Source organism: Juglans microcarpa x Juglans regia, chromosome 8D, assembly GCF_004785595.1.
Source record: "Juglans microcarpa x Juglans regia isolate MS1-56 chromosome 8D, Jm3101_v1.0, whole genome shotgun sequence".
Taxonomy (NCBI): Eukaryota; Viridiplantae; Streptophyta; class Magnoliopsida; order Fagales; family Juglandaceae; genus Juglans; species Juglans microcarpa x Juglans regia.
Window position 1 is genome coordinate 2,715,749 of NC_054608.1, and position 13,774 is coordinate 2,729,522.

A 13,774-nucleotide genomic window follows, 5' to 3' on the forward strand; every position below is an offset into this window, starting at 1 on the left:
TAAAGGATATGTTCATAATTTTAAAGAAATTTTTAAGTATAAAAATAATATGTTAGCATGTTCTTATAAAAAAACTTAGTCCAATTGAGTTGTAAGAGAAATATTTTAGCCACAAAAAGATCATACAAAAGTAAATTTCCGGACTGATGGGATTTGATGTGGTACGTTAGATTGTAAAATTAGTTTTATTGTGTAAAGTAAATCTAATATATCATATGAAATCACGTAAGTTTGTAGTATTAGTTTTGTTGGATTTTTATGTAGCGGTAGCACTTCTTAAGTTGTAAATATGTTGAGTAGAGTCTATGTTACAATTGGAACAAAAAGTGCAAAGATTACAAATTTGTAAGATCTTATAAGATCGACTTAGCTGGAGTAAATTGGTCATAACTTTTGATTCCCATATCTGATTGAGGTGACATTGATGTCATAAGAAATATAACTCAATTATCTATAAATTCATATTTCACAAGGATCTTCAGATTCCAATTTAGACTGGGTCAAAAGATTATAAATTGGCAAGATTTGATGAGGTCGACCTATTCGTAGTAAATTAGTCATAACGTTTTATCACCATATCTTATTGAGATGATATTGGAGTCGTTTGAAAGTTAACTCAATTATGTATAAATTAATATTCTTTAGATGAGAGAATATTATAAGGAAAATCATTGTGCTTTGAAGATCAGTTATCTCTTGATAAAAAGATCTATATCATATTGTGCCCATATTCGAGTATTGTTGAGTTCATTAGTGTGAAGATGTTCTTTGGCTGGAAGGATTTCTAGAGTTGCCTGGGTGCAGAGATCGAATTGGTGCTCGTGGTGAGACTATAGAAATGCCGGTGGTCCAGAGATGTCATGGTGTAGAGATTGAGTGGGATACTCGTGGTGTTACAATTTAGATTTAGTTACTTCAATGATTTTGTAAGTGTTTTTAAATTGATTGTAACAAATAACCTTTGTATAGTAGATTTTAAGTGGTGACTTACACTCAAAGTAATTTTAAATTTTGAATATTTTTTTTAAATGAGTTTCTATTTCATGACCAAAATCTCTATGTTGATAATTTCCTATGATTGATTGGTTGATTGGTTGAATGATTGATTATTGATTTTAAATAATCTAATGAAATTTGAAAATACACATTCACCCCCTCTAGATGTATTTGGGATTTGAACCACTGATTTTTAAAAATCAAATGACTTGTGTCATCTTTATCTAAAAAAAAAATATTTTTTTATATTGTTTTTAAACAAATATAACATGTTTAAAATTGTTTTAAATATATGGTTACTAAACAGTAAATAACTTTTTAATATTAGAGCTTATTACTTAATATTTATAACTAAGGCTACGTTTGGATAGTGAGAATACCTGAAAAGTGTTGAGAATGTTTGTGAATAGTAGTGAAAAAGTAACAATAAAATATTAAAAAGTATGTAAAAAGTAATGAATAGTAGAAAAGTAGGTAAAAAGTAATAATAAAGTAAAGAATAGTAGTGAGAGTACCTCAAGTACTCAGTACTCTCACTTGCCAAACACACCCTGTTCTAAAATTAAAAGTTATATTATCCATCGCAGTCCCAAACATACACTCCCACCTGTTTGTAATTTTCAAACGTTTTCTTTTTGTTTCTGAATTACTAGCCCTTTTGTTTGAGTGGTTAATGCGTATGAATTGGGGATGGTTGGTCAATATTAAAACCTAGTTACAATCCCTCTCCCTAGTAATATTCATGAGGAGCAAAACAAATAAGAGTACTATTACATGTATAAAAAAATTACACAAAATAATTTTATAAATTGACGTGATTACATTTGATCTATTAGATTTATTTTATAATAAAAATAATTTTACAATTTGACAAACCATATCAAATTATATTAATTTATAAAATTATTTTTATATAATTTGTGACTGGAGAATTTTCCAACAAATAAATGTTTCTTTGGCCACAAGGCATGGGTATAAAGCCATGGGTAGTAGCTAGGCCAGTCAACTCCGAAAGTTTCTTCCCTAAAACAAATGTGTATGATCAAGATCCAACTGAAGTTATGGAGAGCTACGAAAAAGGTACCGTCATTTTTTAACTTTATTTTAAATGAAGAATATTCATATGAAATATGAGTTATTTCAATAAAAATAACTTATAAAATCATTATAGAAGTCTTATTATTTCATACAAATACCTTAATTTAAAATAAAATTTTTAAAATGATTATCTACGTCATTTTTCAAAGTCAATACAGAAAATGAGTTATACAATATTTATTAAACATTTATTTCGACGACTTCAATTATATATCAATACTTATTTAAAAAATTTAAATTAATAAAAGTGATAAATTTTATTATTCATTTTATATTTTAACACTTCACTCAAATGTGAATTAGATTTTTTTTAATAAATAAATTTAATATATAAAATATTTAATTAAATAAAGTAAATAATATAATTACTTTTCACTTCGTTCACGCGTACGCCGAACCCCTCCATGAGCTCGGTGACATATTTAATATCTCAATTTTTGATTGGGCGTATAACAAGAGTTGCTTAAATTGACTGTGTGACTTTGTCCTCTTCGCGGCCACATGACTTTCTTTCCAAGCTAGATATTTTCTTTCTTAAATTTGAGTGATGTTTGACCTGGTCGTGCTTATTAAAATAAATTTTATATTTTATTTTTTTGTTTTCTAAATATTTTTAAAAAAATATATATATACTGATACACTAAAAATCACTTTTTCAATCGTTAAATAAAAAATTTAAATACATAAACGATTACAATAAAAAATAAAACTAAACAATATCCTAACATTTTTCTTTCTATTAATTTCAGATATGAAAAAGGAGACCGTGAGATTATTTATTTATTTTAAAAGCGATACAAAGAAAAGTCTCGATTTTAATTTTCTATATATATATACCCCTTCCCACATGCAAGACCATTAATCTCTTCCTCCCAATTACAAATTCTCCATTTTCTTCTTATCTTTAGTACCTCATCTCTCCAAAAATTAGAACTGCATTCAAAGAAAGGGATTAATTACCATGGATATGGAGCAAGAAGACATGCAATATCTTGGCTTCTTTGGTGTCTGTAGAGAAGCCTACAATATCATCTATTCATGGAGGAAAGTCTTCAGCCATATCACCCTGGCCTTAGTCCTCCCTTTATCTTTCATATTATTGGCTCACATGGAAGTCTCCGAGGTCCTCTCCTCAAAGATCATCCACAACGAGATAGTTTTGGGTGAAACCAAAACGGGAACTTTTAGATACCAAAGGCTCTCAGACATCCTCAGATCTGAATTAATCACTTTGTGGCTCGTCAAAGCTGCCTACCTCATCTTCTCCCTTATCTTCTCCCTTCTCACCACCTCCGCCGTGGTTTACACCATCGCTTGCATCTACACCGGCCGTGAAGTAACGTTCAAGAAGGTCATGAGCGTTGTCCCTAAGGTTTGGAAGCGGCTTATGCTCACCTTCTTATGTACTTTCCTTGCTTACTTCGCATACAACATAGTTGCTGCTTTGATCTTGTTTGTATCCATAACTTTCATCATTTTAATCAACATCAAGTTTTTATCTCTGGTTTATGTTCCTTTGGTGCTTTACATGGCGGGTTTGGTATACTTGTCCATAGTTTGGCAATTAGCCAACGTTGTGACCGTGTTGGAAGACACATGGGGTTTTCATGCCCTGAGAAAGAGCAGGGCACTGCTAAAGGGCAAGATGTGGGTGGCCACCTTCATAGTATTGCTACTCGGCCTCTGTCAGTTTGGCATACAAATATCATTTCAGATGCTTGTTGTGCATTGTGGATCATTGGGCGCAGCAAGCAGGTTTGCCTATGGGATTATCTGTTTGGTGTTACTTTTCATGTTGCTCCTGCTCGGGTTTGTCCTCCGGACGGTGATCTACTTCGTCTGCAAATCCTACCACCATGAAAACATCGACAAGTCGGCTCTCTCAGATCACCTTGCTGGCTATTATATTGGAGAATATGTTCCTTTGAAGTCCAAGGATGTTCAGCTTGAACATCTCTACGTTTGATGGAGGGAGAGTGCCATCATAACATCTGCTATATGGTGCTGTTCGCCATAAATTATTCTGCAGTTAAATAATTATGCACTACTTCGATCTTTTGACATAAGTTGAAGCTACGGTCTGTAATGTAAACCGATTTTCTAATGAATTTTTTGTTGCTTAATCTATTTAAGAGATTCAAGTGCTTTTTGTTAGGGAAGTCCTACGGGCATAAAAAGATTATACAATCCCACAAACTGACGTAATTTTATATAATTTATTAGATCTATTTTATAATAAAAATAAGTTATTACGTTAGTTTGTGAAATTATTTTTATGTAATTCTTTTGTGATTATAATATTTATCTTTTATAAAATTTCTTTATGATTAAACTATTTATTTTTTATTTCATTTTTAAATTGGTAGGTATTTTGTTGGAATGGTCAATGCGTATGAAATGAGGTTGGTTGACTTGGAATTTGGGGTCTGGGGTCAATATTATTAAGCAGGAAAACAAATAAAGCTACAGGTAATAGCTAGGCTGGTCCACTCTTATGGCTAACTGTGGAATATTGAATCAACGTACAACTCAAGTTGAGTATATGAAATTATTATTTGGATTTTATTGTATAAAATGAGATAGGGATAAAAGAGTAATGAGAAAAATACAATTTTTTCAATTTTGTTTTTAAAATAGAACTTATTTTTATAAAATATTTAATTAGTTAGGAGAATATCATTATTTTAGGTCATGTCTATTTATTTTTTTACAAACCTGCCTATACAAAATCTAGAGTCATGCCTCAAAGATAAGGAAAATAATTGATGAGTCTAGGTGGACATTTCTCGTCTATTTTTTTTAAATGTAAATAAATATGATATTTATATAAAAAAAATGTATTTTTTAATAGTAGATAGCACTATTTTTCAAATATATAATATAGATTTTTATATATCTAACATTATTCTAAAAATAAAAGTCAATTTTTTTTTAATTAATGACGTTTAGAATTTGTAGTCTTTAGAATAATTATAAATTTCTGCACTTATTTATTTATTTTGAGTTAGGTAAACTGACGTTTTTGTCACGACTCACGAGTTTGTGAATGCAAACATCATCGCTGACGCTCGAGCTGATCAACTACAAAACAGAATTATTGAAGAGAAGACTCTAAAAGAAGAATACTTTTTTGTTTTGGCTTGAAATTTACTCTTTTTATAAAAGGCATATATTATTTAATAAATAAATATAAGATTACATTTTATACCTTAAAATATCACAACTTTTTAAAATCCCCCAATACATTAATAAATTTATTGTTTTTTTCTTACATCTTAAACAACTAAATCTTAATATTTTTTACACATTTATTTGATAAGTAATGTTATACACCGTACTCATATTTAGATGTATAATCAGTCTAATTTTAAATAAATTTTGGGATTGAATCTCTACTTTCGTCTCAATATGTAAAATATAGTACTTTTATCACTCTTAAATAATTTTTATTTTTCAAAAAAGAAATTTAAAAATCGATGGTCAATAATATCTCATCATAATGAGATAAAAGTGAGACATAAATGTAGTGTATAAAATTTTCCTTATAACAAGTAATATAAAGACAATAGTTGTACCTTGACTTATGATATAAATTATACAAAAAATAATATTTTATAATTTAAAATGATATTTTATATAGTTTTGAATTACAAATTAAGAAAAAAAATAATTATTTTTATTAATCACCATTCACTATTCCATATCTCATATTTTATAAAAAATATTTCATAATTTATAAAAATAAAATAAAATAAAATAAAATTATAAAATATGAAATGAATAGTAACCGATATATAATAAAATTCAAACCACATTAATCTCCCCAAAAAATATCTGCCAAAAAAGTTACCAATCTATCAAGTCACCGTTAATTAGCTATGTGTTTCTGATCCAACCGCCATTAAATAGGATACAAGTCAACAATCGTTATAATGCATAGCACTGGATTCCCGCTCACCTGCAAGCAGTCGGTGCCCATTTCAAGAGCAAAAGAGCTTCCTTCGCATCTCTGCAACCTTCTCCCTTCCACTTTCCGCACAGCACACAGATTAAGACTATTTCCCATAAATTCCACCAATTTACCGGAACCGGATTCCAGGTTAATGGTGGGGTGATCGCTTGGGAGTGTTAAGGTATATTTACACACACACACACACACACACACACACACACACACACACACACATATATATGATGGATACGGCGTCGTCTTCGAGTCCGGCGGAGTTCGAATATCTTTTCAAGTTGTTGATGATCGGGGATTCCGGGGTTGGGAAGAGCACGCTCCTCTTGAGCTTCACTTCCAATACTTTCGAGGATCTCTCTCCTACCATTGGTGAGCTTAGGGTTTCCCTCGTCTTACCATCAGTGCATTATTATGATCATTGTTTAATTATTTCTGGGATTGCGTTTAGTATTGATTTATATTATTAAATTTTTTCTAGGTGTGGACTTTAAGGTGAAACATATTACTAGGGGAGGAAAGAAGTTGAAGCTGGCGATTTGGGACACAGGTATTAAGTGAAATTGCTTCTGAGAAAACTCGGAAAAGACATTGAATTTTTATGAATTAAAATCTGTATGTTTTGCATACATTTGATCATGTAATGTTACTGCCTGAAAAATCTCTGCCTTAGGATTGTGTGAACAACCCTCGGATTCATGCTTCATTATGTGGGAAAGTCTTGTCATGGATTGTTTCTCCCCTTGGAGCGTGTAATAATAATAATAATAATAATAAAAGAAAAAAAAAGAAAAAAAAAAAAAGACGAATCATGGGTTTATGATAAATACCATGAAAAACTGCCATTGCAGCATTTTTCTTTGTTAAGATACCATATATGGAAATGAAAACTCAATTCTGTTGGATTTTCACATAGTGCTTAATGGAATAAAGTTTGGTAACCTTCAGTACTTGGTCTTTGAAATATTAGGCTTAGTTTTTGCGGTTCTTCTTATAATGAGCTGATTTAAGGACCCTGATCATGTGAAACCTATGGGAACTTGGATGAGCATTAAATATGGTTGACTTATATTAGCGTGGTTGATGTTCTTAAGAGTGGAGTGAAAAAGGTTACTCCTTTCCGCAAGAATGTTTACTAGCTTTAAGAATTTTGCAATTTCTACAAATATGTGAAGTTCAACTCAAAGATCACAAAGTTTTTGGCATTGGAAGCCCTTATGCATTTGCTGTATAAGTAGGTCATAAATATCAATTCTTTGGTTGTAGTGGATCTGCAGTATTTATTATAATTTAAATGTAATTTAGTACTTGATACATGCTATTTATGAAACAAAATACACACAACACACATGCTTACTTGGAAAGTAAATGATATTACTATCATTTCTTGTTCCTTTGATTTATTTCCAAGTTGCCATGGAGTTAGAAAAAGAGTTAGTTCCCATAGTTTAAACCTTGTTTCTGACATAATCTTCCCATTTCTCATCATGAAGCTGGACAAGAAAGGTTTAGAACTCTAACTAGCTCATATTACAGAGGAGCTCAAGGAATAATAATGGGTATGCTGCAACATCTCTATTATCTCTCTCTGCTTTCTTTTCCTGTCTATGCTCATTTAGCATGAAATCCATACCTTTATTGTTGTTGAGAGTCCATTAATATCCAAAGCTTTTAATTATAGATCTCAAAATGTTGTGGATGGTAGATATCAATTTTTGCCCCATTACTACTTTTTTATTATTTCCATTCTTTTATGCATGCAAAAAGCACAGTGCACATTCACTTAAGTCTTCAAAAAGAAAATAGTGAATGAGCAATGCTGTTTAAGTATTGAACTAATTCTCCTTCATTGATTCACAGGTTTTAGTAAAGCCTATAAAGAACATCTCATCTGCTTCTGACTGACTGTTTTGTTAGTAATTGATCGAGTAACTTTTTATGTTGCAGTTCTTTAGGTTGAGGAAAAAAATATTCTGTATACCTTAGTAATTGTATTTGGGAATGTTTCAGTGTATGATGTGACAAGACGAGAAACTTTTACAAATCTGTCTGATATATGGGCTAAGGAAATTGACTTGTACTCAACCAATCAAGATTGCATCAAGATGCTTGTTGGCAACAAAGTTGATAAGGTATGTCTTTAATGAACTTTGGTTTTTAGTTTTTTGATTCTCGAGAGCATCCTGTTCTCAATAAAAATTCTTAAGGTTAGGATTGTACTAAGATCTACCATCCCAAGACCCTATAACCATGAGAACGATACTTGGTTATTATCCTTCCTTTTGTGTGTATAGGGATGTTCACGACAAATTAGTTTAATCTTGATCAGATTATTGGTTTACTGAGTTGTTTGAACTTTATATTATGAGCATATATTAGTTTTAGGTTCTAGGGATGCTTTATTGTTTCTATTTAAAGCTATCATGCACATTGAAGTTATCTTTAATTTTCAGGAAGGTGAAAGGGTTGTCAGCAAAAAAGAGGGTATTGACTTCGCTAGAGAATATGGATGCCTTTTCTTGGAATGCAGTGCTAAAACTCGAGTCAATGTGGAGCAATGCTTTGAGGAGCTTGTATTAAAGGTATGCAAATTACTGAAATATTTTGTCTATGTATTGTTTTACTGTTAGAAGTACAGGAGATTCCTAGGATGTGAACCAGTTCTTGAACAGGTTTAGATCCGGATGTCAAGTTTACTCCCTTCGTTTAGTCATTTACTTTTCAGAAACATGAAAATAAGCTATTAAATAATTCCGTAATGCATTCTATATTCACTTTATTTATCCAGAAAATTTTACAATAAAATTGCATCTTGGCCTTGTATATATTGGTCTTTTGAAGTGTGTTCAAGGACACAACAAACAAAAGGATGCTGAAAATAACAAAATTTATCGTTTAGTATAAAGCCATGATTAGATAAGTAATGAAAGTTCTAAGGTTTTCAAGGAACGTAGAATTGATTGAAGAGTTTTGCTACACAACCTCCACCACACTTCATACTTCACATTTTTTTAAATTTTTAATATTTTTTTTAAAATTTTTTTTGAGTTTATTCTTTTATCAAATATTTATTATATAATAATTTAAAAAGAAAAACATAATAAAAATTAAAAAAAATGTGGAGTGTGAAGTGTGAGGAGGTTGTGAAGATTTATTCTTGATTGAAAAAGGAAAGATATGCCATATTATTGGACTTTTTTTTTTTCCCCTTAAGTCGTGTTCTAATTGTGAGAGCATTGGATCCTGTTCTTTCTTTCCTTATTTTTGTTTAGACATACTGTAAGTATCAGCTGCCTAATTACATATTGTGTGATCGGTTTTCTATTTTCTTCTGCTAAGTTTTGAGGGCATTAATCCCTCTGCCTTTTTACCAGTATTGTCTCTCTCTCTTCTCTCAACCTGATAAGTAACATATTTGGTAGTGAAAAAGGTTATTCAAGTAACAGAATAACCGGTGTTGATGTGTAGATTTTGGAGACACCCAGTCTCTTGGCCGAGGGCTCAGCTGGGGTAAAAAGGAACATCTTCAAACAGAAACCTCCACCATCTGGTGCTGCCGCTAGTAGCTGTTGCTCTTGGTGATTGTTCTCTGATGTTTCTCGCAAACACTCCCCCTCCAAATAGTATTTCATTTTTACCTTTTCCCCTGCTTGATCTAAAATATTCACATGTAGTTCAAAAGATAGTAATGCCCATAGTGACTTGTATTCCCTTTTACAGATCATGAGTTATTTTTGTACCCCATCTCCCATTTACAACTACATTCCCATTCTCTCTGCAGATCATGGTTCTTAGTCACTGTTTTCCTCTGAAATAAGAAGTGTGCCATTCCAATATCAGAACTGTGTTTCCTTTCAGTTTTTGCAGATAGAAATGGAGTCTTCCTCGTAATATCCTTGGTTTTTTTGGAGGTTTCATTTTTTAGTCGACTTGAACTCTTTATAAATTATTTTAGGAAGGGGAGGACGGATCAAGATTCCTTAACGTTTTTATCCGAACTTTTAAGGTTTAAAACAAGGGTTTTAGAGGATTTTTTAATCAACTACCATTTTAGAATCAACTTCCAACTAGATCTTCAATCTTTTAGCTTTTTTCTTTGACATGTCAAGAAGGCTGCTTGAATTTCACTAATTTAAATCCACAAACAATCAGCTAGTGAGAAATCAAAATTCCTTACTCAAAAAATCTCACTAACAATCAGATGAGGTTATGAATATCTTGGCCCCAAGTATATGAGAAAGTGATACCCCTAAGTATCTATTATTTATAATAATATATAATTTTGAAATTAAACTTCCTTCTTTAGGAGATGTACTAAAATTTTACATAATATAATTAAATGAAAGCTATTGATATATATATGTTGTGAGAATTATTTTGTCTTACTAAAGTACCAATTTCATTATTTAATCAAGTATTTTAGTTTTCCTCCCCCATATATATTATTCTCTCAACCCTTAGTTTTAGTCTTGTAACCAATGAATCTATTAAGATTTTAGAGGAAGTTAAAGAGCTTGTAAATTCTTGTTAATGATTATTGATCATTCTCTTCACTAAAATAAATAAGGTTTGTGAAGTTTTTCAGTATTCATGTTAATCTAGAACTCAGCAAAATGGATGCCAAATTCTTTGAATTGAGAATCTAAGGAAAAACGAAGCGAGACTCTGAATGCTCAATCCAAAGAAGTAAAAGTTGCAATTCATGAATCTGAACGCAAGAAATATAATCAATTAGGCCTCGTTTGGTTACGCAGTTCAGATGAGATGTATTGTTTTGTTGAAAGTAGAATAAAATATTATTTTTTAATATTATTTTTATTTTAAAATTTGAAAAAGTTGAATTGTTTATTATATTTTGTGTGAGAGTTTGAGAAAATTATAATGATTATATGAGATAAGATAGTTTAATTTTGTGTAACCAAATCAACCTTTAGTTTCTCTTTAAGATTACGGTACGAAATAGAGATTTTCATAATAGTACTTTTAATTGTAGAGTTTTATTAAAAAAATTTATTAATTAAAGGTTGTTTGGTAAACATGCATAAGATAGTTTTTTAAAGTTAGTTACGATAGTTTTTTAAAAATGTACAGTTATTTGCATAAGATTTTCAATAAAAACTTCAATTTTGTGTTTAAAAAAAAAAAACACACTTTTAAGGTGCTTATAACAGTTTATATATAAATATATATATATATATATTTATCAATCATATCATATTTTCTTTAGAGAGTTTTTAGGTTGTTAAAAGTATTTTTTAAGCTTCCAAACTCAAATAGAAATAGCCACTTATATCAATCACTAGTAAGAACAATGGTATTGGAATAGTTATTTGTTCTAGTTAGCCATGTTTTATCTAAGTTATCCTCATCTTCATCTACATTGGAATAGGCAAACTTGGATTTAGCCATTGTGATTCAACATATTTGTTGAGAAGTGTCTATTAGGCAAATAATATAAGAGAACTACTTTAACTACAAAAGGAATATACAAAAGTAAACTCGCAAAGTGACATGACTTGATATTTTAATTCTTACAATAACATTCATAATTTCTCTCTTTGGTTTTGATTCTTGAACATTATTTCCATTTTCTTAAGGGTCTTGGTAGTTTTGATAAATAGATTATTAGAAATTATGAAAATAAAAATAAAAAAAGTATTTAAAAATAAATAAAAAGATGCATTAAAAAGTAGATAAAAAATAACAAATAAGAATATTTTTTATTATAGAGAGTGATATGACTAATTCAATGTAGAGTTCAAGTTTTGAGTGATTAGTCAATAGTAAAAAAGTGACATATTAGCCAAACTTTGTCGAAAACTTTGCCCAAACTAATGCTAGTGCTCTAAGGATTCTACTTGCAACACTATGCAGTATGCCTTGTTGAAAGTGCTACTACATTTCATCAGGATGAAAGAAATAGAAAATGTAAAATTTAGAAGACATAACTAATCAAATGTTTAGAATTCATTTTATTGAAATCATAATATGACATGCATTGCTCCACTTGTTATACTACCAATTAGACATATACAAAATAATAATAATAATAATAATAACAATAATAATAATAATCTTCTTATAAATGAAAAATTAAAATAAATACATCATATATAGATGAATCTGAACTGTGCTACCATAGAAAACAAAACAATGGATATGATAAATTAAAAACCAATCATTAATTAATGCATAAATTAGAACCAAAAAGTAAAAATTGTATTTTATAAAATGATAACAATATTAGTCCAGCGATTGTTATTTATTTTTACGAATTATTGTACAAAAGAGGATGAAGATAATTGCTAATTTTTTCAAATAATATTATAAAGGAATAATAATAATATTTTTAAATCTAAAAAGGAATATAAAAAATATTTTTATGAGCTTTGTGCAGTGTGTTCGCAATGGGGTGACCAACAACAACTTTCACAATAACAAGAAAAGAGTGTTTGCAAACTAGGGCAAGCACCTTGAATAGTCACAATGGGGTAAGCACCACAGGAGGATACAAACTCGCCCTCTAGACGAGCAGAGAGGAAAGGGAAAGTGCTCCCCAATGGGAGAAAACAATCTTGCCCAAGGTGAGCACTTTTTTCTCCCCTAAGGTCTAGTAACAACATATTGCACCAGGGCGAGCAAAAAGTGTATGTAACCTAGGGTGAGCATCTTAAAGAGCAATAGTGCTTGTTCAAAGGCGAGCACCACATGATGAGTGTAAATGGGAAAGCAAAGAGGAAAGGGAGAGTGTTCGGCCCTAGGAGAGAACAAATTTATGCTCGAGACGATTGAAATCCATAGCAAGTAAAGAGTGCTTGCCCCGGGACGAGCAACACGATCTTGCATCGAAGTGAGCAAAGACTACTCACACCTTGATGAGTAAAAGTGTTTTCCAAAAGGCGAGCACCTCGGGATGACTATGAAGCTTGCCCCTTGGGCGAGCAGAGTATAAAGGGAGAGTGCTCGACCCTGAGAGAGAAGAAATTCACACCCGAGACGAGCATATGTGTTGATACCCAAAGCAAGCAAAGAGTGCTCATAACCTAGGGCAAGCATCCTAAAGCAAGTGCTTACTCCTAGAGAGAAGAAATCCATGCTTGATGTGAGTACAAGTGCTGGCACCTAAATCAAGCAATTGTCCCGGGACGAGTAATAGCAACTCACATTGGGGCAAACAACAACATCTTGAACTAAGGCGAGCAATAGTAGCGAGCATCTTGAAAAGCAATAGTATTAGCCCCAGGGTGGGCACCTGTCAAACACATGTCGACCTAGCCACAACAACTTAATGGTAGATATTTCAAGGGCTTTTTTTATCATCAGAGTTACTCTTTTGATTCTGCCTCAAGTTTTATAGTTCGAGAAGTAAGATATGTAGTTAGACTTGGTGTTATTCCTATTGCAGAGGTGGTGTTGTCACCGTCCATAAAGACCAAAAAAATCACATTCACACTTGAAAATATATATATATATATATATATATATATATATATATATATAAACAATCAGAATACAAAGGTCCTTCTAACAATGGTGCCTTGCCCCATTTGAAGATAGCAAAACTGTTGGGCTTTGGATTTTTTGGTATGAGAACAATTTGGTATCTTGCGGAGAAAAAGCGTCTCATAGTTGAGAGAGTTGAGAATTTTATAGAACCAAAAAAATAGAGAAGAATAAAGAGAGGCATGAGAAAGAGAATAATTGTAGAGTTGATTC

The 13,774-nt window shown here is 31.1% G+C and overlaps 2 protein-coding genes and 1 long non-coding RNA gene across 3 annotated transcripts; all 3 read left to right on the forward strand.

The window, feature by feature from the left end:
- The first annotated feature begins 3,055 nt into the window (after positions 1–3,055).
- LOC121243131 lies at positions 3,056–4,060 on the forward strand. The gene has a single exon (XM_041141197.1). The coding sequence runs from the start codon at positions 3,056–3,058 to the stop codon at positions 4,058–4,060; it is 1,005 nt and encodes a 334-aa protein (XP_040997131.1).
- A 374-nt stretch (positions 4,061–4,434) lies between these two features.
- Positions 4,435–6,250, forward strand: LOC121243171. Its single transcript, XR_005936071.1, has 2 exons — positions 4,435–4,563; positions 6,004–6,250. It is a non-coding gene; the product is annotated as an uncharacterized LOC121243171 (long non-coding RNA).
- Positions 6,251–6,281: 31 nt separating this feature from the next.
- LOC121243170 (ras-related protein RABC1-like) lies at positions 6,282–9,894 on the forward strand. Its single transcript, XM_041141239.1, has 6 exons — positions 6,282–6,430; positions 6,540–6,608; positions 7,552–7,617; positions 8,069–8,190; positions 8,512–8,640; positions 9,527–9,894. Exons 1-6 carry the CDS (start codon positions 6,286–6,288, stop codon positions 9,638–9,640), a joined length of 645 nt encoding a protein of 214 aa, XP_040997173.1. The 5' UTR covers positions 6,282–6,285; the 3' UTR covers positions 9,641–9,894.
- The last annotated feature ends 3,880 nt before the right edge of the window (positions 9,895–13,774 follow it).